The 26,059-nt window shown below is 51.8% G+C and overlaps 2 protein-coding genes across 5 annotated transcripts; one reads left to right on the top strand and one right to left on the bottom strand.

Moving 5' to 3' along the window:
- Positions 1-3,362: 3,362 nt before the first annotated feature.
- Positions 3,363-17,021, bottom strand: KIAA1191. Of its 4 annotated transcripts, none has more exons than XM_084637389.1 (8): positions 16,730-17,021; positions 15,516-15,615; positions 12,619-12,809; positions 10,773-10,899; positions 9,119-9,243; positions 6,722-6,828; positions 6,156-6,304; positions 3,363-5,349 (listed from the first exon to the last, which is right to left on the bottom strand). In XM_084637389.1, exons 3-8 carry the CDS (start codon positions 12,772-12,774, stop codon positions 5,141-5,143), a joined length of 873 nt encoding a protein of 290 aa, XP_084493515.1. In that variant the 5' UTR covers positions 12,775-12,809; positions 15,516-15,615; positions 16,730-17,021; the 3' UTR covers positions 3,363-5,140. The 4 variants fall into 4 exon arrangements, with proteins under 4 accessions (XP_084493515.1, XP_084493512.1, XP_084493513.1 ...); XM_084637386.1 differs by having other exon boundaries at positions 15,535-15,615; positions 16,730-16,868; XM_084637387.1 differs by lacking the exon at positions 16,730-17,021 and having other exon boundaries at positions 12,619-12,878; positions 15,535-15,615.
- A 3-nt stretch (positions 17,022-17,024) lies between these two features.
- ARL10 (ARF like GTPase 10) lies at positions 17,025-25,708 on the top strand. The gene is made up of 4 exons (XM_084637393.1): positions 17,025-18,051; positions 19,404-19,572; positions 20,016-20,191; positions 21,015-25,708. Exons 1-4 carry the CDS (start codon positions 17,899-17,901, stop codon positions 21,189-21,191), a joined length of 675 nt encoding a protein of 224 aa, XP_084493519.1. The 5' UTR covers positions 17,025-17,898; the 3' UTR covers positions 21,192-25,708.
- Positions 25,709-26,059: the final 351 nt, after the last annotated feature.

Raw genomic sequence — 26,059 nt, 5'->3', positions numbered from 1 at the left:
GATGAGGTTCTTTCCTCAAGCTACCAGTAACAATCTAGCCCATGCTCAACTTCTGAGCCCTGCAGCTGCATTCAAAAGCTGGCACCACCTCAGAAAGTGCTGGCTGTCCTACTCTGACGGGGGAAGTATTTGAAGAAGCTTGCCTCGTTTGGTTTTAGCTGGCTACCCAAGACAGGCAAGAGCTCAGCACGGGCAGCGTATGGAAGTAGCACAAGAATGGTAGATGCTGCAGCCCGAAAGTCTTTCAGCAGCAGCTATATTTGGATTCCTGGGCTGCACTCAGCACTGCGGTATCTGACCACGTACGCTCTGACTGAACAAGCTGATTGCAAGAGTGACGGCACCTCCTCTGGTGGAGCCATTCCTTTAGCTGGCTACTGCTATCCAGCCATGTCCTGGATCACTGTGTCCTGGATAGCTGCTTCACTCTATAGACCAAGGGTGGCCAAACTTACTGACCCTCAAAGTCACAGACTATAATCTTCAGACGTTCGAGAGCCAGGCACACCTGCCAGGGCTCAGAGCTTCTCCCCGTGGCAGCAGGGGGGGCTAGGGGCTGAAGCCCTGAGCCCCCGCAGGCACCTCCACCAGGGCGGTAACCCCTAGACCCACCCCCTCCCCACAGGGCAGAAGCCCCTAGCACTCCCCTGTGGAGGGTGGAGAATGTTAGTTAAGTAGCATCTTCTGAGTGGAAGCTTTTCCTATCAACCCTCTATCCCCACATAGTACAGCAGAGTTCTCAAAACAGGCCAGAGCAGTCTACATGTCCTGCCCACTAGAGGACTAAGCCACGCCTCCCTCAGGGTCACCTCTGCTTCACAGCATCTATTCCTCAAGGGAGCTAGTTCTGGGTTGCAGTATTCAAAGATAGCTAGCTGTCTTGTATCCACAAGTCCTGCCCTGCCAGTAACCGCTGAGCGCAGGATGCAAGTTTGTATTAGGCAGATGGACTAAAGCTGTAGGTAAAGCAAAATGATGACAAACTAGTTACAATATACTTCCTCTAGAGATGAGCTGACCTAGAAAGCAATGCTAAGACTGGAAAATTCTCTCTTCCTTCCCCCATCCCCTTTCACAGTGGCTTTGCTCCTTGCAGTCAAGGAGTCAGGAAGCACACCTTGCTCTGAAGTGGTTGAGGCAGACCCAGGAACTAGGAAGAGAGACTGGACAGTTTAGTGTTTCAGAACAATCTGCGTGCCTCTCTCACACTTCTATAGCACCACTATCCTATCCGAACACTGCCCCTCTAAGGGATTTACCCTCGTAAGTCCCCTGTGATGCAGTGTACAAACCCCACACTGGGAGAGAAGGGGTTAAAAGACTATACTGGGCCCAGCTAGCCCTGCCCCTCCAACCCTACTGAGCATGCTCCAGCTGGAGACAGGGTTGAAAAGGGGCCCAGCTCAGAGGGGGCAGGCTGGGGAGGAGTGCAGACCTACGGTGCAGGCTCCTGCCAAAGGAGATGGGTTGTGTGTTCAGCCCAGCTGGGGCTAACTGTTTGCGCTTCTGGTCCCAATGAGGAAAAAGGAAACTAGAGAGCAGTGCTGGGAAGTGACTCAGGAAGGGTAACACAGAAGGTCCACATTCCCCACCCCAGAGGTCAACACTGCTGACCCTCCCAGGGCCATGGGGCAAAGTCCAGTGGAGGGGGCAGGCCCATGCTCCCTTACCACTGCCCCAGCCCCTGGCTGAGTGGACACTAACCACTAAACCACCCAGCTCAGCAAGGACCTTACTACAAACCCTCTACAGCAGGTGACACGGGTGCCATTTGCTTTTCGTACCACAATCCTGGTCAACAGTGCAGCTCTACCAGTCACCTTTCACTTCCCATTTCATGCATACTAAAAGGACAGCAAGCAGAAGCTGAGTTTTCCTACCTACTGTGCAGTGACTAGGTCTGTAGACACGGTCACTCTCGCCCCTCTGAAAGCCAGGGCACTTAGTTTAGTAACCTAACAAGGGGTCTATGAGCCTGCCTTTTAGGGACCCAACCTTGCCAGTTTTGAAGGGTAAGTTAAGGGCAGGAGTGGTACCTGAAGCCCTGTGATGCTCTTACAATAGAAATGTATGGTTTTTTACATTCGTCTGTGTTGAAGGATCTGCAGAAATAACCCCCTGCACCAGAGACAATGAATGTGTCAACAGTACTAGGAAATAAACATAGGGGAGAGGGGGTAGAGTTCTGCTCTTCCAGGAGAGTACACCGAAAGCATTTTCTAATGATGAGTACATGGTTACTCCAGGTGGGAGGCACATTTGTTTAAGAGCAACAGCAAGCACACGCATGCCCCTTCTCCAGAACTTGGAAGTTGGTCTTTTAGGTGACATTTCCCAGCTTTGGTCTCTGCCTAGAGGCGATGAGCTGGAGGAAGCGAGCACAAACGGCTCAACTATTTGAGTAGAAGAAAAGCGGTTTCTTTTTGCAATTCTTTCTTTGCTCCCTGCTCCCAGATTAAAAATACCTTGGGAATCCAACAGCCACAGCAGCAAAGCTATTGGGAGTAGAGTTCACATCAACAGCATGCAAGAGCTATAGCAAAGACCCTGCTGAAAACAGGGTTTGATTTCATCAAGTTCTAACTGTTCAATTACAATTATAAACTTCATTGTACCTCTTCAAAGTGTAATATTCAGTTCAAAGTGAGTGCTACTCAAGGAATGTTGTTTATGCACACAGCTAACTACATACTGAACAATGCAGGGAAAAGACACCCTTTTGTGTACCCTGTTAGCTGTGGAGGGCAGGGTACTGCAGTGGCATCAAGCCACATGCTTCAGTGTTTCCTTTTTAAAAGAAAAAAAAGGAGTCAAAGCTAGATGAGAGAGGCATGGTTACCTGTGTACCGCACTGCTGCCACACAAACTGTTTTATAGCCTTAGATAACCATCTAGCATATTTCCCAGGAGGTTGGCTACACTTACTGAAATTGAGAGGGCCACATTATTCCCCAGGCATGGGGAAAATGACCATTTACCTGCCTGGGAGCTGCACATCATCCAAGTACAGCTTAAGAACGTGAGGAAATCCCCCACCAATGGCTTTCCATTGGCTCTGGTTTCATGAGCACTTCTATTCAGTAAGTTCTGAAATAGCAGCACCCCCTCCCTTCGGGCCCAGACTACACACCACTATCTTCCTTCCAAGAAAGGATAGTACACAGCAATGGACTTTGCAATGCAAAAAAAGAAAAAAAAATTATGCCACTGTGACCGAACTTGTGCCTACATGTCGCAGATCAGACACAGACAAGTTAATGAGTTACTCAGCAAGGAGCAGAGCACCCGGTTGGGGTTCAGGTGTGTTCTTATTTCCTTCCGGCACTTTACCTGCTGTGCTGCTGCAAGACCCACCACAGGTCTCCATTCACAAGGGCTTTTATTCTCATGTAACAGTTAGGCACATTTAAAAGAAAAAAGAAAAAAAAAAGGACTGAGCACAAACTGCACAAATAAATTAATGGAAGCCAAAGTCATCCGATTACCACTGATCGCACACACTTCCAATCCATAATGACAACTGATTACTAGGGAAGGAGTCCTTGGTGCTATCAATGCAACACATGTGACAGGTGTTGCCATTAGTGAGGAAGTTTGAAATGAAGCTGTGCTACAAACCACGTTTCTTCAAAGAGGGGGACATGAGCTAACCACTGCAGTGTGGTCAGGACATAGCCTCTCTGTGGAGCTCCAAGGAAAGACATTTCACTATAAGAGGCTTTTAACACTGGCTGCAACAAGACTGGGCCTTACATGCCATCTGACTGCTACAGTGACCACTACGGAAAGGATAGTTCAGGCCAGTACCTGTCAAGGAATGTAAAGACTCTGGAGTGACCAGTTTGCCACAGGGCAAGTATGGAGATTTCACACTAAGCCTCCTTCCATTGCTTGGTGAATTAGAGGCTGCTTAGAAGTTTCTTCCCCACTTCTGTGGAGGAAGAGACATGAAGGTGCGTGTTGACTGTTCCCCATGAATGTGTATAAATCTAGGCTAAGAAAAATATTAAGTCTTACCAGAGCACAGGAGGAATGTTTAAGATTAAATTCTCCCTTAGTCCCCCTCAATGCCTGCAAGCATGAATCTGATGTTGAGAAATAAAGATCCTACATAAGAGGGACTGTCCACGTCCCTTTCTCTAACTGCTACATCCCCTCCACACGTACCTCTTACAAGATACAACTAGATCTCCAAAACAAAGCCCTAGAGACAAAGTGTAGTTCCATTTGTGCTCCCCACTGAAAGCAGCAGAATGGTGTCACCATGCAAAGATCTGAGAAGAAAATGAAGGGTTTAGTTCAAGCCACACTAGCTCTGGCCATTTCCTTCTCCGGGCCCACTGGAAAATGAAGCCCTTTGACAGCAGAAGTAAAAGTTTCCCTGCTGCCACCAAGCACCAGTACAGAACTGCACAACAGAGTTTAACACTAAGGGCCGATCTTTAGAATGGTCACTGTTCATGGATCAATTACCCTTTAAACAAAGAAACCCAAAAAGAAAAACACTAGATGTGGAACTACTATAAGCAGACATTACAAAGCAGGGGAGCTAGACAGTTATGTAAGGGAATCTTGATAGAGAACCTCAGTGAATGCTCCAGTTCTTGACAGGCTTGGCTGGAGGTGTTTGGTCTCTAGCACAAGGCCACCAGCTGCTGGTGTCGTCTAGATCCTAGAGAGAAGCATGTTGTCCTTCTGGCGACTTGACCAGGGCACTGAGCAGAGGAGAAGTAGAAGCCTAGAACATAGCTGGGCAGGACAGCCCTCAGCACAGCATGATGCTGAGGAAGAGGCCTCCCAACAAGGTGGGGATTTTCAGGTTCTAGAGCAGTGCACATCTCCCAGTGGAATCTTGCTGTACAGATAGATAGGACTGCAACTGATACAGGATGGTTTATATAGACTTGGTGCTATTACAGAAACTTTCTAAAAAAACCAGGAGACTCAGGCTGCACTACAGAAGCAGTGACAGTTGTTTTCCAGATCTTGTTTCTGTCTCATTGGTGCTCTGACATGGAAGAAAGATGGACTTTCGAAGGTAACTGTGCAGGAGAGTGGGTTTGGGAAGCATACCCTAAAACCACCTTTTAATCCATTATGAAGACACCAAGAACATCCTTCCTTGAAGGCAACGATATTCCTAGAATCCCGTGGGAGTGAGCACATTCATATCCCGGGGTTTGAGGTTATGGGACCGTGCCGACTGTTTCTTTCCCTCCATAACAGGAATGTCCATCTTGGGTGGTTTGAAGGTAGCTGGGTCCTCTGCCATCCTGGTGGCCTGGGAACGGATCAGCTCCATTGGGGATGGCTTCTGGGCACCCTTATAGGACTGGATGGTAAAGGCCGCTGAGGGAAGAAGTTGTTACAGCAGATAAGCAACAGGAAAAAGAGTCAAATACTGAACAGTTCACTCAGGTTTTACAGAACATTCACATATCAAGGTCTGCAACATAAGGAAGCTGCTCTTAAAACTGAAGGTTAACGTCTTGCCTTGATGTATGTAAGGCACACACAGAAGAATCATTTCACTTTGTTCTCCCTCCCAGCTCCCCTGGAGTGTAGCTAGTGCCCTACAGTGCATGTTCCTCACAGATCCATGCAGAAGTGTACCAAACCTCTGGGAGGGCAGCACAGACAGTCACACCTATAGATAGCTTCTTCCTGGTATGTAAGAAGCAGAGATGACAATTTCAAAACTAGCTGCCGACAGGCGTGGTGCCATATATTTGGCAGGCTACCATCCACGCAGCTCTTAAGCGCAGCCCCTGCCATCAGGGAGAGGCTGCAGAAGTGTCAATACTGTTACTAAAGAGAACAGTGGCCACCTGCCAGTCATCTGTTTCCACTGGCACATCCACAAGATGCTCTAGCTTGAGACACTGAGACAAGACGTGGGCAACACAAGGTGCAGTTAGCAATAAAGGCTGTGAGGCCATTACATAACACAGCCGAGTGTGTATGGAAGTCTATTTATGGCCACTTCGCGCTAGTTTCCACTGAATAGTCAGAGTTGGGGGTAGTGACGACGGCGACACTGGTCCACAGTTACAAGTCATCCCTGTGACCCGCTCTCTGAATTAAGTGTTTGCACTGTCATCTCCCGCTACCTCTGGCGGCTTTTGAGAAGGGTTCTCCTCCTAGAGGGCACATACCTGGGTCATTAGTGGATTTCTGGACAGCTCTGGGTCCAAAAAGGCTCCATTTTTCAGAGGATATTCTGTCTCTGTCCCCTCCATCTGAATCCATGGGGACCAAGTCTGAGCCAGTGATAGAACTGGAGGATCCCTGACTAAACCAACCCCTGGAGGAAAAGAATAATTTTGGAGTATTAACAACTGGAAGGAGAAACATGAGTTTAGTCTTTCTCAGCATGGGACCACCAGAAGCAACCATTCCCAAAGCAAGCATGAATAGGCCTTTTGCTTGAAAGCCATTTCCCTATATCCATGGACATGTACATGTCTGCCCACCCCCAGTAGAAAGAATTTACACCCACAAGGAGTTCTAGAAGCTCTCATACTAATCTAGTCAGTCTGAACATTCAGAGCTGAATATTCCTACAGAGAATCCAGGGAGGCTCTGAACTCCACCCCTTCAATAAGATTTGAGTTCTCCAGTGCTGGCCAGGAAAGTTATTTGTTGCAACTCTGATTTTAAGTGGCCTGAAGGAAACCAACTCCTCCTGGGAGGCAAGGGACTGCCCTGTGTGGGAGTGTACCTGTGTTTCTGTTTGGGAGAAGAGTGGGGGGTGCTGCTTGGAGTGGATTGAGTGGAAGATGTCTGTTTGTCGTCTTTGGCCATCTCTCCACTTTGCATCTTTAACTTCTGTTAGAAAGGGCAAGAGGAAAACAAAATCAATATAAACCTTTCAACAAGAGGGTTAGGAGTAAAGAATAGCCGGTTTCAGCATGAGCATGCCACTTCCCCTTTAATTGATGGAATAGTATAACAGGAGTTATAGCTTAGTGTGTTACAAGGTCTGCATGCAAGAGTGCCTGTTAAAGTATATTCAACAGAGTAAGAGCTCCCCATTTCAGACTGTCATAGTTTTGCTACCAGAGCATTTCTGGAATAAGGTCTTGAGTTATCTACTCCAGCCTAAAGGCAGCCAATGGTAACAGTTCAAAGTCATACACTCTTTGGATTCATACTGTCCTCTGTTAGTGCATTGTTAGGATCTTGATTGGCATTTACAAGGAAGAGGTAGTCTGAATCTGCAGTGAAGCTAGTTCATCCAGAGAACTATTAACATCTGTATCCTAATAGCACTGTCATGGCTAGATGCCACAAGACCCAGGTGGCCTCACGCATTTAACTCATCTAGTTACTACCTCTAAATGGGTTATCATGGTTTAATATTTGTAAGCCATGTCAGCATTAGGATTCTAAATGCTTTCCTGCCTATACAAACAAGAGACATGTCAATGACCCTGTGCACACCAACCAGATTATTTCAAGTCCTTCCAGACAGCACAAAGCGATCTTTGAGGGCAGTCATGGTTTGAAGAGGGACTCAGGAATTTTCCCCTCATCTGATTCTATGACACCTTGGATACCACAGGGAGACAGACTGCTACTGCTTTACTCTTATGAGCACCGTAGAGTCAATACATCTAAGAGAGTTACCTGTGTTCTATTCTGGCATGTATAAAACAGACAATTCTACAGTTGGAATATACCACAATATTAATGGTGACTGACAGTTTGATTGGATTTCCCAGGTTGTTTAATTGCCGTGGCAGCAAACATATCTTTATTTGTAAGCTGAGCAGGCTTCATATGGAAGTGGAAAATGAGATCACAGTGGTTTGTTTTTGAAGAGTCACTTCTCAGAGAAAAGCTGCACTCACATCTATTGCATTCTTGACTTTTGGTGTAATGAAGTTTGATAGTTCAGTCTAACAGTCAAACACACTGAAGCCAAGACTACGGGAGAGGAGTCAATTCAGTGCTTCGTAAGAGAAGCAGAAATGCATTCAGCCCAGAATGACTACACAGTTACGCAAGTTTCATCTGCCAGCCTCTGCATCCCTGAGGCAGAGTGTGACGTTCCACGTTAGTAACTGTGAAGGAGAACTATCAGTCACTACAGACATCTCTAACCCTATATTGGGGAGGGGAGTATTTTCTACTCTATTTGCCCATGATATCTGAAGAAAAATATTACAGGAGAAGTTCAAGATTACTAAAGTGAACTGCTGCAGGAAGGAGTTCTGCAAATCATGCACTTCAGCTGATGAAACTGCTCACCTTTTACACATTTCAACATTAACAAGCATCTCAGTAATGTAATAAACCAATGATCTGTTCCCTTACAAAGTAGAGGCTGCCTAGGGGAATGGAGCCTGCTGGCTTCTTTTCTGGAGGGGACGGGGAAGCGAGCAACAAAGTAGTTAGAGCAGCTAAAACTCATGTTTTCAGAAGGAGAGAGGCAGGTAGCGGAGCAGCCCTGAGTTACTGCTGGAAGACAGCTTGTCTCTTACAAGCCCAGGAGAGCAACAGAAATGGAGGTAGCTGAGGAGTCTGCACAAAGGCAGGAAGCAGAACTGAGTTATCGTGGAAAGCCAGAATTGGTGATAGTTGTATTCCCACCCTGAAGCTTTATTCATGTATTTTAAGAAGTATTAACATCCCTTTGAACACATGCAGTGCCATGGCAGGATGGCATGTCCAGCCTCAGACAGGTTCACAGAAATTTACAATTTTAAAGGGTAATTTATCTTCAGGGTGGATCGCGGCACTGAAAAGAAGGATTCACAATTGATTGTGATTTGAGTGATACTGAAACAGACAGTTACATCTATTTACATACTAAAGACTCACCTACTAGAATCGGAGAGTTAAATTTTGGGGAAACCACAGATTGTCCCTAGTCATTGCAACACTAGTGAAATGCATGACTTACGAAACAAAGCTAAGACGGGCTATTTAAATAGAAAAATCCAGCCATTGTTACCAATACAGAGTTCTACAGACAGCTACGAACAGTGAGAGTAAGCCCCAACACAGTTCCATGAACGCTTCCCGAATTCTAGGGGCTATTTGAGTCCCGCAGAGGTAAAGCAGCACACAAACTACAAGAAAGCCAAAGCAGAGGACGAGACAAATGTCTTACATGGAGTGCCTCAGCCACACGGTGGTACTTTGTCTCCTCAGCCGTGAGGCCCTTGTGGGGAGTGTATCCAGCATCTCTTAGCCCTGCCTGCTGTTCAAAGCGCTGAATGCTCTCCTGAGTCTGCTCTAGAATGAACGAGATGAGACATTCACACAAACCAGAGGAAAACACAGATGCCTGTATGCAGTTCTGGGAAACACAGAGGCAGCATGAGAAACTGAGTTTCCATGATCCAGAATTTAGCATTGTGATGAGTCAGCAGAGATCGAATGTGACAAACACATTAGAGGGATACAATTTCTAATTCAACAGATCAGAAAGACATGTTAGTCATTAGGGTTCTAAGTAAACAGAACAACAACTTGGAACTCTGCAATAAGACTGCTCCCAAATCACGGGGCTTGTCACAAGCACATCTCAGCCAGAAGGGTGAAAGCTAGCATTGCTCCTGAATTAGAATATTTCTAAAACCCCAGGCAGTTAAGATAACCACTTAGAATAATCCCAATGCATCCAAACTCCATATACACAAGTATTGCTGCCAGTTCTTTACTTCAGACTCAAGTGTTCTGAACAGCTAATGTAGCAGTCTTTCAGAAAAGTTTGTCAAAAATGTTAGTGGTTTTTGAAGGTTTTAATTCTTATTTATAACTACTGGTAAAGTCTTAAGCGATGGAAAGAACTGTTTGAGAACCTGATAGTTTCCTACAGAATGCCAGTCCATCATTAAAGCAGTACAGAAGCTACACTTCAGCTAGAACTAGGTTCCTCACTGCTGACGTTTTCGTAAGACTTGCTTTTAGCAAGATGCTCAGGTCTGCCAGCTTTCTATAAAAGAGCTTCAAAGACAACTACAACGTGCTCTTTGTGAACTTCCAGAACGCTGTGCTAAGACAAACCCAACAGGGCTGGAAGTACTGCTTGAATATTAACATTTGAGCTTTAGCTAGCCAGGCAGCAATAAAGTAAGATCCAGTGACAGTTACACCCTAGTGGTTAGCATCTACTCATAAGGATGGAACAGATCTTGCTGCACTACAGACCCAGTCTCATTCTAAAGCCTCATTGTTAAAAGCACAAAGTTCTCTTCATGTTCAAGACAGCCACACTGCTGACCATGAATGCATGAAGCCAGTGAGTTATACTTAAGTACTTATCAGTTTGATGGGTCAATCCTCCCCTTCGCTCTGGTACAACTGAAGATCACTTACTGGTTAAACAGAATGAGCTAATAAGCAAACAAGTGACAGCTGGCAGCACCTGCTCTCACGATCCTTGTAACAAAAATAAGACTATAAAACGCTGCAGCAGACATTAATTGGAAAAAAACAATTTCTCCACACCTCCATCACCAACCCAGTTCCAACACTAGAAAGAAAGTTTACAGAGTTTCAGATTTATTCATCCAGCACTTGATTTAGGGCAGAGTTTCCTGCATTTTTCCATTAGTGCACCTACAAAGCTTGTGAGGCCCCCTCAAGTGCACAAAAATTGTTTTAGCCTACACAAATTAGGTCTATATGGTTTTGAGGCTGGCTGAAGAATTAGGCCATGAAATCTGGTCAAATGGACCATAGACTTGCATGTGATCTCAGCACATACCCCACTCCCATATCTATTAAGTAGCCTAATACAAATACATCAGAGTTCTTACTTGTAATGAGAGAATTCATGATGATATGAGTGGCCTTGGCCTTCACCACTGGGACCTTGTTCACACTTTCAGTGGAAGATGAGGGGGTTATGACAGGTGGATACATGCTAGTCTCCCCTTCCTCAACCTGTGCAGAGGAAGTGGGGTACAGTTTAAGACAAAGGGGAGAAAGTTACCTCTTGAGCATTACACCCCTTCCCTGAATTCTCATCACAACAGGGCTTTAACCAACACATAACTAGTTAAGCAAAAAAGTCAACTTGCATTGCTTAAGAGTTAAGACTAATCATAATTGGCACTTCAATGTTCTTAAGGAAATGGACATTTTCGTGTCCTTCATGATAGGACATTCCTGTTATCTATTGACAACAGGCACTCATTCTCATATGGATTTGGAAAGCACTGGGCTCACAGCCAGCAGGTTGTTAGTCTGAATGGTAAAGGTCACTGGGGACGAAACTAGAACCAACCACTTCTCTTTCCACTCAGGGCCCAATCTGACCAAAACATGTGGCAGGTCTTTCTCCATGAAAGGAGATCCTTTGATAGATGGCACTCAAGTTGCTAGCCAACATCCTAGTTAGAGAGATCAGATCCACTTATAAGTCATGGAGCTCAAACTTTAATGTTATTATTCTAGGCCCTACTCCAATACTTTATACTGGTTTTAAGACATTCTAAACTTAGTCAGGTAGCTTACACCCAAAGTTTTGCCATTCTTAACTAGACTCTGGGGACTGTGTCTGCTGGATTCTAATTCATTACTTTATAAAATGAAAGCACCTTTTGAAATGACAAACAATTCTTGCAGCTTGAACAGAGGGGAATAGTCTTCAGTGCTGGGCACTGATTTTTACACACCATGCTCCAGCTTAAGACAACTTCACAAGGAAGTTCCACTGGCAGAATAAAAACCAGTTTAAGCAGATACAGTTAAGCCAGTTCAAATGACTGCATGGACACGAATTTCAGTATAAGTGTGACTTGCTTCAGCTTAATTAAACCTGATCCTAATGGAGCTAGTTAACCAAATAAGCTGCTCTTATACGCAAAGAGCAGACACATGCCATTTGCACTGATTTAACTGTATCAGTTTAAATTTACATCTTAACACCCACACAAGTTTCTCATTTAGACAAGTTCTTGGAGCATATTCATTCTATGGTCACCAGACACTATGCATTTGCTTAAGTGGACAGAATCACAGAGGACATACTGACAGGTTTCAGAGTAACAGCCATGTTAGTCTGTATTCGCAAAAAGAAAAGGAGGACTTGTGGCACCTTAGAGACTAACCAATTTATTTGAGCATAAGCTTTCGTGAGCTACAGCTCACTTCATCGGATATGAAGTGAGCTGTAGCTCACGAAAGCTTATGCTCAAATAAATTGGTTAGTCTCTAAGGTGCCACAAGTACTCCTTTTCTTTTAGAGGACATACTCATACTCTTCAGAGTTTGCAGGATGCCTTTAAAAAATGTAAGCAATTGGAGTTATGCCTTTGTTTCTTTCTGATGAAAGAAAGCCTGAAAAGTTATTTCCCTACCAGCACGCAAAGAAAAGGAGAGGTGGGGGGGGGCAGGAATGTCAGCTCTGGCTTTGCTGGAGGTTTCAGAAGATATGTATTGAGTTTAAGGAGGAGGCTTGTTGAAGTTGACGTTTCAGAGAAAGAAGGCAAAGTGTCAGGAAGTTGTCCTTGATCAAAACACTCCCAGTTTTGATCCACCTCTGCAGGTCACCTTAAAGTAGTAGTCACTTGCTTAATCCAGAAGAGTTCCTGGTTTTCATCCAGTTAGAATCTAGCAGACACCTCTCTGCCATCTCCTCACCCATTCTAGAGTGCATACCTTTGAAAGCTCCTGGTACTTGCGCTCTGGGATGACTGGCTGTTTCCACAGGACATTGGAGCACATATCTGAAGGGGGAGGAGTCATCGGTGCTGGATCCTCCAGGGCATCATCATAACTGAATGCCCGACGATGCATTCCAATAGGCAAGGACATCTTTCCTAGAAGCCCTCCAGAGCCATGCTCAATAGCTAAGAACAAAGACGGCAGCTTTCACAGTGGGATGCATCTTGGACATATCAAACGGGATTATCTCTGTACTGGTTAAAAACACTGATTCTTTAAGAATCTATTAACTTTTCAGAGACAAGGTACAGCTCACAACAGTAAAACCCACTACCAAAATGAGACTGGTGCTGGAAGCACCTGTTATGAAGTTTGTCTTAAGCAGCTACCCAAACGACCGGTAAAGTCTGTAGTCTAAAAAGGGGCTTTTAATGGGCAGTTACCTTGGGGACATTTTGATGTGGTTGCTAAAGCAGTTCATCCTTAGTACAAGTTTCACTATTTTGGAAGAACAGGTTTCTACGTGGGAAAAAAACAACCCTATTTTTAGAACTTGTTGGAGAAGTGCCTGTGCTTGCAAGACTGAGGAGACATAAGCTGCAATACTCCTCTATAAGACACTCGTGACGAAGCAGGACTGTTCTTAATGTTTCCTCTGAATAGTGTGGGGGTGCCTCAGTTTCCCCTAGGCAGTTCTTAAGTCTCTAGGGGGTGGGATGAGGGTGTATGATCGTTGCAGAGCCCTAGGGGGCAGGTGTGGGCAGGGGTCTGGACACAGAGAATGGCCGATACCCTGTTTCCTGGCAACTGATGGCCTGGCCCTTCCCCCCCTGCAAGGTGAGAGCTAAAGGGTTGGAGAACAAAGGAATCCGGTGACCTCCTGGCCCACAAAGCCCAGAGGAGGAGGGGCTAGAGAGACTTTTAGTTTGGGGCTGGCTGAGGACATGGAGTGAAGTGCAGATGGGGTTGTCTGGCTCACTGCCCCCCAAAATGGACCCAGCTGAGGGGTCCTGTTCTCTTCACCTACAAGCTCTGTGTTAGACCATGTTCCTGTCATCTAATAAACCTTCTGTTTTACTGGCTGGCTGAGAGTCATGTCTGACTGCGGCGTTGGGGGGCAGGACCCTCTGGCTTCCCCAGGAGCCCCGCCTGGGCGGACTCGCTGTGGGAAGCGCAGGGAGGGGCAGAGGATGCTGAATGCTCCGAGGTCAGACCCAGGAAGGTGGAAGCCGGGTGAGCTGTGTGTCCTGCAGACAATCTGCTCCCAGAAAGGAGACTTCCTCAGAGTCCTGACTGGCTTTGTAGGGAGCAGTTCCAGAACATCGCCCTGGGACTCCGTGACAACACTCTAGTCAGAATTATGCAGCCTTTGCAAAATTCTAGGAGCTGTTTTTGGTTTTACTAGCCTCACTCCAAACTATCAGATTTGATGTGACACTTTAATCACAAAGTAAGTTACCCATAACTACTGCTTCGCATCTGTCAGTCACAGTTAACAGCAGTACTTCAAGCTACATCACCCTACATAGCAATCTGTTAAGCAGTTACATATATTGTGGGCTAAAACGCAAAGTTCACCAATGACTAAAGAAAATCTATGTGGTAAGACTGCCATTGAACAGGAGCACGAAGTCTGATTTGGGTAAAAAAGCAGCTCAATTTTCTAAACAATCCAGGAGTTGAGAGATTAAGACTGACAACTTTGTATGTGGCTAAACCAATAATGGTTCTAAAGTGAGAGGTTTCCGAGTGGTAGCCGTGTTAGTCTGTATCAGCAAAAACAATGAGGAGTCCTTGTGGCACCTTATAGACTAACAAATTTATTTGATCATAAGCTTTTGTGGGCTAAAATCCACTTCATCAGATGCATACAGTTAGGAGTTTATTTGTGCAATCCAACAGCACTGCTGAAGTTCAGGATCTGATTTTATTTACATATTTTGGAAGGTTGTTCTACCAAAAAAGAGCTTGCAAGTAGCATGCATTCTTACAAGATCTATTTATGTGATCAGGTATTCCCATAAATTAGTGCCAAACAATCAAGCTGCTATTTTCAGACCCTCAGGTGAAGCGAAAACATACAACACTTTGTCAGGTCTCCACAAATCTACTCACAAATCTTCCCTGATTAAACAGTGGTGGGATGGGGAAGGAACATTAACATCAGTCTCTGGATGGCTTTAAGGGATAGGGCCACTGGCAGGGTCTATGGAAAGCACTGAATATAAGTTCCAGCAGCTGTGGGGTGAGAGAGAGGCTGCACCAGACCTAGATATCCCAGCTTGGAGAGCACAAAAGGCACATACTAGGGAGGACATCACTCCTAACACCTCCCCACTTCATCTTTCATACCCTCTTCTGCATCGCAGGAGTATGACAAATTCTCTAGACTTTGCTAATGAATTGTCATGTCATATTAACAGCAGCCAACTGTGACAAAAGCAGTCATGTGACTATCAGTAGTGTCATGACTGAGGCAATCACTAACCAGAATAGTTTAAATCAGTGGTTCTCAACCCACAGCTGCGGCCCAAGTGACATCCTCAGGGCCATACTGGTAGCATACATATTGTGTGGATTTGGCCCACATAACACAGAGAGCTGCATATGCAGCCCACAACAGTAAATAGGCTGAAAACCACTGGTTTAGACCCTAAGGTCTTTCAGAGGTATTTGTACAGCACCTGGCATCGTGAGGCCCTGACACAATAGAAATAATTCACTGGGAGGAGCACTGATACAGTGGCACTATTTAAAAGCTGACACACTAGCCTCAACTGGACACCAAATACCCTAACCAGGCTATACACCTGATCCAGACTAGAGAGCCTACATAAAACCCATGTCTTCTCACAACTAACCATCACGTAGGTGACTAGACTAAAATTTACCGGAAAGAATTAGTTTTACCAGGAATATCTGGTTGTCTTGAAGCCATGACTGTAATCCAGATGTTCCTCTATATGGAAATCCAGAACCGATTCCCGTTACCTGATAAATCAACAGAGAAGGTTTTTATCTGCAAAAGGCACCAAGGCTACAGTAAATATGACCCAAGACCATCTTATGAAACACGAACTCGAAGTGCCCACGGGAAGGCTGGACTGGGGGGCTGCAGGATGACAACGGGTCTCGTCTGGAGTATTCCGGCCAGGCCGCAACCCCCCTGGGGGAGGCGTGTGACCCGCCCTGAGCCCACAGCCACCCGCCTGCCCGGAAAGCCGAGAGGCCGCGCCCGCCAGCAGCGCCACCGCCCCACAGCTCCCGCCGGACACAAGGCGGCCTCGCGCGAGGGGGGGGGCGCGGCCCCCGGGGCAACTCAGCCGCGGCCCCCGGGGAGCAGGGCGCGGAGCAGACGGGCCCGGCCGCGGCCCACGCGTGACAGGCTGGGGCCCAGAGACCCCGGGTCTGCTCGGGCGGGCCCGCCCGCCGGCCCCCCGGCAACCCCTCCCTCCCTCCCCGCCCGCCGGCCCCCCAAAACCCCTCCCTCCCCGCCCGCGGCCCCCCCGCCCCCCGGCAACCCCTCCCTCCCCGCCCGCGGCCCCCCCGCCCGCCCGCCGGCCCCCCGGCAACCCCTCCCGCCCGCGGCCCCCCGCCCGCCGGCCCCCCAAAACCCCTCCCTCCCTCCCCGCCCGCCGGCCCCCCAAAACCCCTCCCTCCCCGCCCGCGGCCCCCCCGCCCGCCGGCCCCCCGGCAACCCCTCCCTCCCTCCCCGCCCGCCGGCCCCCCCAAAACCCCTCCCTCCCTCCCCGCCCGCGGCCCCCCCCCGCCGGCCCTCCGGCAACTCCTCCCTCCCCGCCCGCCGGCCCCCCCAAAACCCCTCCCTCCCTCCCTCCCCTCCCGCCGGCCCCCCCAAAACCCCTCCCTCCCCGCCCGCGGCCCCCACAGCCCCCCTCCCCGACCCCACAGCCCCCGGGCCCCCTCCCCAGCCAGCCCCACAGCTCCCTCCCCGCCCCGCCCGCGACCCCACAGCTCCCTCCCCGCCCTCCCTCCTTGGCCGGCCCCACAGCTCCCTCCCCGCCCCGCCCGCGGCCCCCACAGCCCCCGGGCCCCCTCCCCAGCCAGCCCCACAGCTCCCTCCCTCCCTCCCGCCGGCCCCCAGTACCTGGGCCCCCACGCCCGCCGCTAACAGGCCGGCCGGGGCCGCGGCCCGCACTGCAGCCGGAGGAGGCGGAGGCCGCCCGCGGCGGGGCGCGGGGCAGGGCGGCCTGCAGGCTCCATGGCGCGGGCCCGGCCGAGCCTCCCCCTTCGCCCCAGCGCAGCAGCGACGGCGATGGGGGGGAGGGGGCGGAGCGTGTAGAGGGCTACGGTCCCGCGATACTTCGGTGACGCAGGTTGCAAGATGGAGGCCGCGGGCCGCCGTGAGGCGCGCCGGGAATTGTAGTTCTCCGCCCTGGGGCCGAGGGGCTGTGAGCTGCGTGGCCCACGCACGTTTCTTGAGGGCTCCGCAGCAGCAGACTCCGCTCGCCCCGGGCCGCCTGAGCCCGCCCCTCGCTCCAATGCCCGGGCTAAGGGCCCACGGGCGAGGGACGGGAGCCTAGCGCTCCGCTCCGGGCAGCCCTGGGGGGCTCCGCTTTCCAAAGGGCCCCGCGCCCCCCCGTGAATGGGTTTCGCGGGCTGCCGCTGCCAAAAGGCTAAGAACCGCGGAGCGAGGGGAAGGAAGAGCTTTGGGGCCGTCCCTAAGGCCGCGCCGTTTGGGAACGTGGGGGCCGCCCACGCGTGACCCAGCACGTGTCAGACCCGCGCTCCGTCTCCTCCCCCAGCCGGGCTCCGCCCGGGGCCGGCAAACGCTGCCGCAGAAGCGGCCCCGGCCCCGAGGAAGGGCAGGTCCTGCCCGAGCCGGTCCGCTCGTGGCTGGCTCGCCGGCGGCGCTGGGTGGGCCCCGGCGTGGCGTGAGCAGGGCGAAGCGCAGCGCCGGGGGGAGCTGAGGAGCAGCGCCCCGCCCGCAGCCGCCGCCAGCACGCGTGGGGGTGGGAGCCCCCCTGAGCACGTCCGAGCGTGGCCGCCGCCAGCCCGCGTGGGCAGCCCGAGGCGCCTGGCGGCGCCGACCCGCCCGTGGCAGCCGCGGCACGGCGAGCACCCCCCGCGTGGGCGAGCCCCACTCGCGGCCGGCGGCCCTGCCCACGGCGGCCGCCCCGCCTGGCCTCCGAACAGGAAGAGGAAGCGCCTCGCTCGCCGCCTCGCCTCCCCTCGCCTCCCACGCGCGGCGCGGGCGGAGCGGCGCGGCCCCTGTCAGAGCCGGGCGGGCGGGCAGCCGGCCCCGCCCGGGCCCCCATGGCTCCTCCCGGCGCCTTCGGACACCTGAGCCTGGCGCTGGGCGCCGCCGTGGCCGCCCTGGGCTCGCTCCTCTTCATCGCCTGGAGGACGTACTTCCCCGGCGGCGGCCGCTGGGGGGCGCGCTGGGGGCCGCCGCCGGCCGCGGGGCAGGTAAAGCCGGGGGCGCTCCGCGGCCGGACCGGGGGGGCGGCGGCGGCGGGGGGGGGCGCTGGGTCCCGGGCCGCGCACGTGGCTGGAGACCCCCCGCCCCGTTCCCTGCCAGAAGCACCGGCAGGTCTCTGCCCCCCCCCTCCCGCCCCCCGTTTCCTGCCCGGGGGGCAGCGGGGTGCCAAGCCCTGCGCCTTGTTGCCAGGGCTGGGGGCACCTCCCTTCTCCCCCAGGAGCCAGCAGCTCCGGCTGGGCCTGGTCAGGGACTGCGCCCCCCGGGGCTGGGTGAGGCCGCACTAGCCACGCGGTGGGAGCCCGGGGGGGCCCTGCCCTCCACACGGAGTTCTCCATGTAGCCCCCCCGCCCGGCCCCGCAGCCAGCCCTATCTGCAGCCAACAGAGCCCCCCCACCCCCCGGCATTTTAGCTCTGGGGCAAGCAAGCTTATGTGTGCCCCCTTCCAGTTGTTTCTGTCATTTTTGCCTCCAGAGATGATGTGGGCGGGGGGGGGTCATGTGCCCCCCAATTTTTTGTATTGTACCCCCCCCAACCCAGACAAGCTGGGTGGCCAGCTAAGGTGAGTCAGGGAGTGGATGGGGTGTCCCCTCTTCGAGCCCCACCATGCAGGGCTTTACACGGCACCTGTTTCCACCCGGGTTTCCCGCCCCCTGGGTGCCTGCCCTGCTCCCCACACGCTGGCGTTTTGGTCCTGGCATTCAAAAGGCTAACTACAGAGCAGCCTGGGATACCTCCTCCCCTGGAGAGTTGGGCTGCTTCCTGGATGTGGCAGCCGGATGTTGCTATAGGCTGGCATCAGCCCGCCTCTGCCTGCCCCACTGCAGCAACTCCCCTCCTCCCAGTCCCCGCCCCTCCAGTTATGGAAACGGCATAGAGCCCCCAGGTTGTGCCAGGTCAGAGCAAGCCCACAAGGCACATACTGGGGCAGGGAGAGGAAGGCGCTTCGCCTGGAGACTGCAATTTGAAGTTGTGGGTATACCTCCTTGCTCTCCACCTCTTCAGTGAGGGACCTGGGTCAGGAAGTCCTTTGCTAGACCCCAGGCATAAAGCTGGTTGTCCTCCCCTGCCAGAACCTGTGGCCCCCAGGGGTTACAACGGCAGGGCTCCAAGCTGCCAGTGGGCAGCACTGGGCCCTGCGCAGGGAGATGCGGGCAGGGGCTGGGCTGACGTTGAATTGTGGTTCTTGCAGGGGACATGGGGCGCCGTGTGGCCACTTGCTTTGCTTGTGCTTGGCCCAGGCAGCACCCCCTCCAGTAGCTGAGGGAACGCCCTCCCCTTTCCAGGGTCCCTGCACCAGCCGCTCCACTGCTCTAATTCCAGTCCCTTGCTCTCCTGGCAGCTGGATTTCTCCATGCGGCAGGTCCTGGTGCTGGGCCTGGAGGGAGCTGGGAAGAGCAGCGTTCTCCACTACATCTCCAGTGAGGCAGCCAAGGACCGCACAGCACCCACCCAGGGCTTCAACTCAGTCCAAGTGTACGCAGAAGGCTTCCAGATCGACCTGCTGGAGCGTAAGTCTGGCCCTGGGCTCCCTTGTTGGGGGCAGGGCCGACCTCTTGCCACAGAGCAGGGAGCTTTTAAAACTAGTCCACAGGGCTGGCCCACCTGGAGAATCCATGCTCAGAGCTAGCCTGCCCAGGAATTACCTTCGACTCCATGCGTGTCTGGTCACCAGCGGCTAGAGCACTTGTGTAAGTAAGTGCCTCTCAGTTTGGTTAGAGGTGCCTAGGCCCCTCTGCACTGCTTCTCCCCCACTGCAAGAGGGAGTTTTGTCTCCTTCCTGATGCCCCCAGGAAACACATTTAACAAATCTTCACACCCACACACCCCCGTTTCCCATGTCTTCTTCCCAGTTTAAGCCTGGGGTGCAGAGCTTCGGAAATGCACCCCTGACCCCCCCACCCCCCGTTCCTGGGCTGGCTGCATAGATGACTTCTGGCTCCTTATATCTCAGTCGGCGGCAGCCAGAACTTGCGATTTTACTGGAACCAGTACCTGAGTCAGGCCCACGTGCTGGTGTTCGTAGTGGACTCTTCAGACGGGCCACGCCTCCCTACAGCTCGACAGGAGCTGCATTGGCTGCTGGCTGAGGATCCTCGGTTGCCCTTGGTCGTCCTGGCCAACAAACAGGTCAGAATCTCAGCATCTCGTCCCTCTGGGCACTTGTAAGGCTCTGGCTGGCCAGGGACAAGGCAGTTGTAGCAAAGAATTTTCAGACCCCTAAGGCAGGGCTGCTTGGGCCCAAAAGGGGACACATGAAGAACCCTCACAAACCACCTCCTCTCTGCTCAGACAGCACTCCAGTACTGCAGCGACGAGGGGTATAAAAACCCAATGTAGAATAGAAAGTGAAGGGCACCTTTCTTTGGCCTCGGCTTTGCTAACGCGTGTGTGTGCGCGGCACGCACTGCATATAGAAAATCCTCAACAACCCCTTTTCCTGCACACACTCTGCCCCTTGGGCGAGGATGAGAGACGCCCAGGACAGAGGAAATCCCGGTGCTCAGCGTCATATAAGAACATGTATAGAACAGAATTTAGTTCAAGCATATAACTCAGATCTCCAGCGTTCTAGCTGGCACCACTGTTAAATTGTGGTTTCCAGGGGAAGAACAACAATGTAAATGACCTCAATGCAAAAAGGGGGGCTGAGGCTCACCTAATTGCAGCCCTCTGAGCATCACAGTCCGCTCCCCCTACGCTGCAGGGATCCCTTCCAGTTCTTGGGCTCTGAAGCTACGCCCAAGTGCAGACTCATCGCTTTCTGGGGCCACAATGAATGGGCATGAGCCCTGGCAGCTCCATCCATGCAGGGCCCTGCTCTGCCCCACCCTGCCGTGGCTGAGCCCTGTTGGAAGGGGAGCTGCATAGGTTAAGGCAGATGGTGGCTTTGCAGGTTGGTTAAGGAGCTGAGTGACACCACTCAAACCCAGCTGCTCCTGGTTTCTCCTAGGACAAGGGTGATGCCCTGAGCACGGCTGAGCTGCACCAGGAGCTGGCCCTGCACACGCTGAATGGACAGAGGGAATTCTTCCTGCTGCCCACGAGCGCCACTCACGCTGCGCTGGCCAGTGCCACCAGCATCCGGCGTGTGAAGAGTCTACTGGTGGAACTGCTCTCCCAGCTCTGAAGTGCTCTTCACGCTCTAGAGACGGGCAGGCTGGACTGACCCTGCTGCTGCTCGTCTTTGCCTGGAACTGAGGTGCTGGACTGGAGACTGCTGGCTCTGCACTGTCAGGGGCCAGAGCCACTCTACTCCCATGCTGCTATCCCCAATCGGCTTCTCTATGCTCCCTTGGGGAGATGCTGTGCAGTTACACCCCCCTTGGGATCTATACATGCTGCTCTCAGGACACAGCGGCCCAGCCCAGTCATGGATCTCTGGCGAGATGGGAGAACAGCCTTTGTCCCCATGCAGCTCACGGGCGGAGTCTCCCATCTCTAGCTGGGGCACAGTGATGTTTACACACAATATCCCCAAGCCCCCCAGTGACAAATTGACAAACCTAAATGAAGGATGTGTAGGCAGGACCCCTGGGTGCTTCTTGGCACAGGAAGGGCAGGAGATGGGGCAGAGGAGGGGCTATAGGAGCTCCTGCAGCGAGGCTCTTCTGTGGCAGGCAGCAATTCATAGAATCATAGAATATCAGGATTGGTAGGGACCTCAGGAGGTCATCTAGTCCAACCCCCTGCTCAAAGCAGGACCAATCCCCAATTAAATCATCCCAGCCAGGGCTTTGTCAAGCCTGACCTTAAAAACTTCTAAGGAAGGAGATTCTACCACCTCCCTAGGTAACGCATTCCAGTGTTTCACCACCCTCCTAGGGAAAAAGTTTTTCCTAATATCCAACCTAAACCTCCCCCACTGCAACTTGAGACCATTACTCCTTGTCCTGTCCTCTTCTACCACTGAGAATAGCCTAGAACCATCTTCTCTGGAACCACCTCTCAGGCAGTTGAAAGCAGCTATCAAATCCCCCCTCATTCTTCTCTTCTGCAGACTAAACAATCCCAGTTCCCTCAGCCTCTCCTCATAAGTCATGTGTTCCAGCCCCCTAATCATTTTTGTTGCCCTTCGCTGGACTCTCCCCAATTTATCCACATCCTTCTTGTAGTGTGGGGCCCAAAACTGGACACAGTACTCCAGATGAGGCCTCACCAATGTCGAATAGAGGGGAGCGATCACATCCCTCGATCTGCTCGCTATGCCCCTACTTATACATCCCAAAATGCCATTGGCCTTCTTGGCAACAAGGGCACACTGCTGACTCATATTCAGCTTCTCGTCCACTGTCACCCCTAGGTCCTTTTCCGCAGAACTGCTGCCTAGCCATTCGGTCCCTAGTCTGTAGCGGTGCATGGGATTCTTCCATCCTAAGTGCAGGACCCTGCACTTATCCTTATTGAACCTCATCAGATTTCTTTTGGCCCAATCCTCCAATTTGTCTAGGTCCCTCTGTATCCTATCCCTGCCCTCCAGCGTATCTACCACTCCTCCCAGTTTAGTATCATCTGCAAATTTGCTGAGAGTGCAATCCACACCATCCTCCAGATCATTTATGAAGATATTGAACAAAACCGGCCCCAGGACCGACCCCTGGGACACTCCACTTGACACCGGCTGCTAACTAGACATGGAGCCATTGATCACCACCCATTGAGCCTGACAATCTAGCCAACTTTCTACCCACCTTATAGTGCATTCATCCAGCCCATACTTCTTTAAACTTGCTGACAAGAATACTGTGGGAGACCATGTCAAAAGCTTTGCTAAAGTCAAGAAACAATACATCCACTGCTTTCCCTTCATCCACAGAACCAGTAATCTCATCATAGAAGGCAATTAGATTAGTCAGGCATGACCTTCCCTTGGTGAATCCATGCTGACTGTTCCTGATCACTTTCCTCTCATGTAAGTGCTTCAGGATTGATTCTTTGAGGAGCTGCTCCATTTTTCTGGGGACTGAGGTGAGGCTGACTGGCCTGTAGTTCCCAGGATCCTCCTTCTTCCCTTTTTTAAAGATTGGCACTACATTAGCCTTTTTCCAGTCATCTGGGACTTCCCCCGTTCACCACGAGTTTTCAAAGATAATGGCCAGTGGCTCTGCAATCACAGCCGCCAATTCCTTCAGCACTCTCGGATGCAACTCATCCGGCCCCATGGACTTGTGTACATCCAGCTTTTCTAAATAGTCCCTAACCACCTCTATCGCCACAGAGGGCTGGCCATGTATTCCCCATGTTGTGATGCCCAGCGCAGCAGTCTGGAAGCTGACCTTGTTCGTGAAGACAGAGGCAAAAAAAGCATTGAGTACATTAGCTTTTTCCACATCCTCTGTCACTAGGTTGCCTCCCTCATTCATTAAGGGGCCCACACTTTCCTTGGCTTTCTTCTTGTTGCCAACATACCTGAAGAAACCCTTCTTGTTACTCTTGACATCTCTGGCTAGCTGCAGCTCCAGGTGCGATTTGGCCCTCCTGATTTCATTCCTACATGCCCGAGCAATATTTTTATACTCTTCCCGGGGTCATATGTCCAACCTTCCACTTCTTGTAAGCTTCTTTTTTATGTTTAAGATCCGCTAGGATTTCACCGTTAAGCCAAGCTGGTCGCCTGCCATATTTACTATTCTTTCGACTCATCGGGATGGTTTGTCCCTGTAACCTCAATAGGGATTCCTTGAAATACAGCCAGCTCTCCTGGACTCCTTTCCCCTTCATGTTAGCCCCCCAGGGGATCCTACCCATCCGTTCCCTGAGGGAGTCGAAGTCTGTTTTCCTGAAGTCCAGGGTCCGTATCCTTCTGCTTACCTTTCTTCCCTGTGTCAGGATCCTGAACTCTACTAACTCATGGTCACTGCCTCCCAGATTCCCATCCCCTGATGCTTCCCCCACTAATTCTTCCCGGTTTGTGAGCAGCAGGTCAAGAAAAGTTCTGCCCCTAGTTGGAGCTATTGCTAATTGTCTTTCCATGGTGCGAAGGGAGCAGAATCCCTCATGCGGCCAGGGCTCCTGCAGTGGGATTAATGGGGCTGCTGGTACCACGCTGTCCCATGGCCAGTTACTGCCCTCTGCTAGGGAGGAGTCTCCCGGGCCCCGCTCCTGTCTGCTCACAGTTGCAAAGAGACAGCAGCTCTTTACATGTACTGCTGCTGGGAATGGGCCAGTCTGGCCATGCTGGGGAGCCCACGTTCTCGGGGTTAGACTGGCCCCTCTGCTGGCAGCGGGAGGAGGTGGCGTTTTTGTCTTGCTCTGCTCATTGGAGGTGGCTAGCCAGGGTAGCTTCTGGGACAGTTTGGAGGGACAGTTTGGGGGGGCGGCAAGCTGGGGAGAGCCCAGTTGGGGCAGCTTTTCTCCCCTGCCTCCCAGGGACTCTTCCCTTCCCTTTAAAAAGCTTTGCAGGCAGGTGTCTCCCATGGCTGTGAACCACGACAGGTACGGGAGCCACAGTGAGGGGACACCTGTGCTGCTAACCCCCAGGAAAGGGGGAAGCTCCTGGAGTCAGTCGCTGCCCAAGCCGTCCGCCCTGCAGGGACAGATGGGGTAGGTGCCTAACAGACAGAGGCACTGGTGCCAGTCCAGCCTCCAAGCAAAAGTCTGCAGTTGGTACAGGTACATCCCTGCACTCACCCCCCCCCCCCCCCACGGTGAGGAAAGGCAGTTGAGGCTCCTACAGGCCTGTACTGGGCCCATATGCTGTGTCTGGAACAAAGCTCCACTGGGAGAGTAAACCACCCCTAGCAGCAGTGGCTGAAACATTCCTGAGCAGCCCCAGGTGTGGGGCAGAGAGCCCTGCCAGAAGCAAGTGGGAGTGAGAGGTGCCTTGCTGGGAGACAAAGGAGGGGCACGTGCCTGCTGTTACACAGGAAGGGTGCACCTGCCCATTCCTGTCTCCAGCTGCCTAAGGACCAGGTGCTTCCCTGGCTTGTAATCACAGCCTGAGTGTGGAAGAGGCCAAGGGTAGGTTGGTCTGCCTGCCCCATGTTCAGCAGGAGATGGGTGTAGAAGGGGAGAGGGGTGTTTTCTAGAGCTCTTTAGGTGCTCCTTGGGGAGCAACTCTTCCCCAAGCCACGTAGTTGCTCTGCTTCCTGCTACCCCCCTTCCTTCCCCTCTCCTTGTGTTAGGGGACGAGGCAGGGTGCGGGCAGAGGAGCTACAGGGCCCCCCAGCACTGGTGCAGCGCTACTTTAATGCATTCAGGCCATTTGCTGCTGCCAACCCCAGGGCTGGCATTGCAGAAGGGCACAGGCAGGGGGATCTTGTGCAGGCTGAGTGAGCAGAGCCTTCAGGGTCAGTAGCACTCAAGGCTGGCAGCTGCTCTCAGTTACCAAGGGGATAAGCCTGAGCCTTGTGCAGTAAGTCCCTCCGTGCAGTACCACAGAAAAGCCCCTGGGAGGGGCAGGTGTTCTCTAGGGCCAGTGACATTCAGCCTGAGGCAGGGGAACAACAAGTGGCTCTTTGCAGCTCCTGCTATGAAAACACTGATTTCATTAACCAGCCAGGCTGCTTTTACTATATTAACCAATTGCAGTTGATAAAAATACTTGGTCAGCCATTTTGCTGTGAGAATAATCTATACAAACTAAATATTTCCCCGTCACACTGTTTAAATATGACTAGTACAATAGTAAATGGAACGATGAATTCACACGACTGTGGCTCTTTTGGGTGCCCCACTCACTAATCTGGCTCCTCACCCACTGAGGCCTGGGTAGCACTCTGGTAGAGATAAGGGCAAGCGTGAGTCCCTGCTGGTGAACATGTAGCGCTGGGAAAAGGCAGCACCCTGCCAGCCTCTCCTCCCAGTCCCAGGGCTGCTGTTCTGAAGCAGCCAGCAGCAAAACCCTGTGGACTTTTTGTGGGGACTGAACAATCCAGCCCCATGGCTGCATTGGGCAGGGGGCCACAGCACCTCCCAGCCAGGTGACTTGCACCACCCCTGAAGAGCCAGAGCAGTTCCCAGAATGAAGACTTCCTTGGGTCCGTGCCGGGGCCACCC

The sequence above is a fragment of the Lepidochelys olivacea genome (genome assembly GCF_965140295.1).
Source record: "Lepidochelys olivacea isolate rLepOli2 genome assembly, chromosome: 8".
Taxonomy (NCBI): domain Eukaryota; kingdom Metazoa; phylum Chordata; order Testudines; family Cheloniidae; genus Lepidochelys; species Lepidochelys olivacea.
The sequence above is the reverse complement of the archived record's forward strand: the minus strand, read 5'-3'. Positions and strand labels throughout refer to the sequence as shown.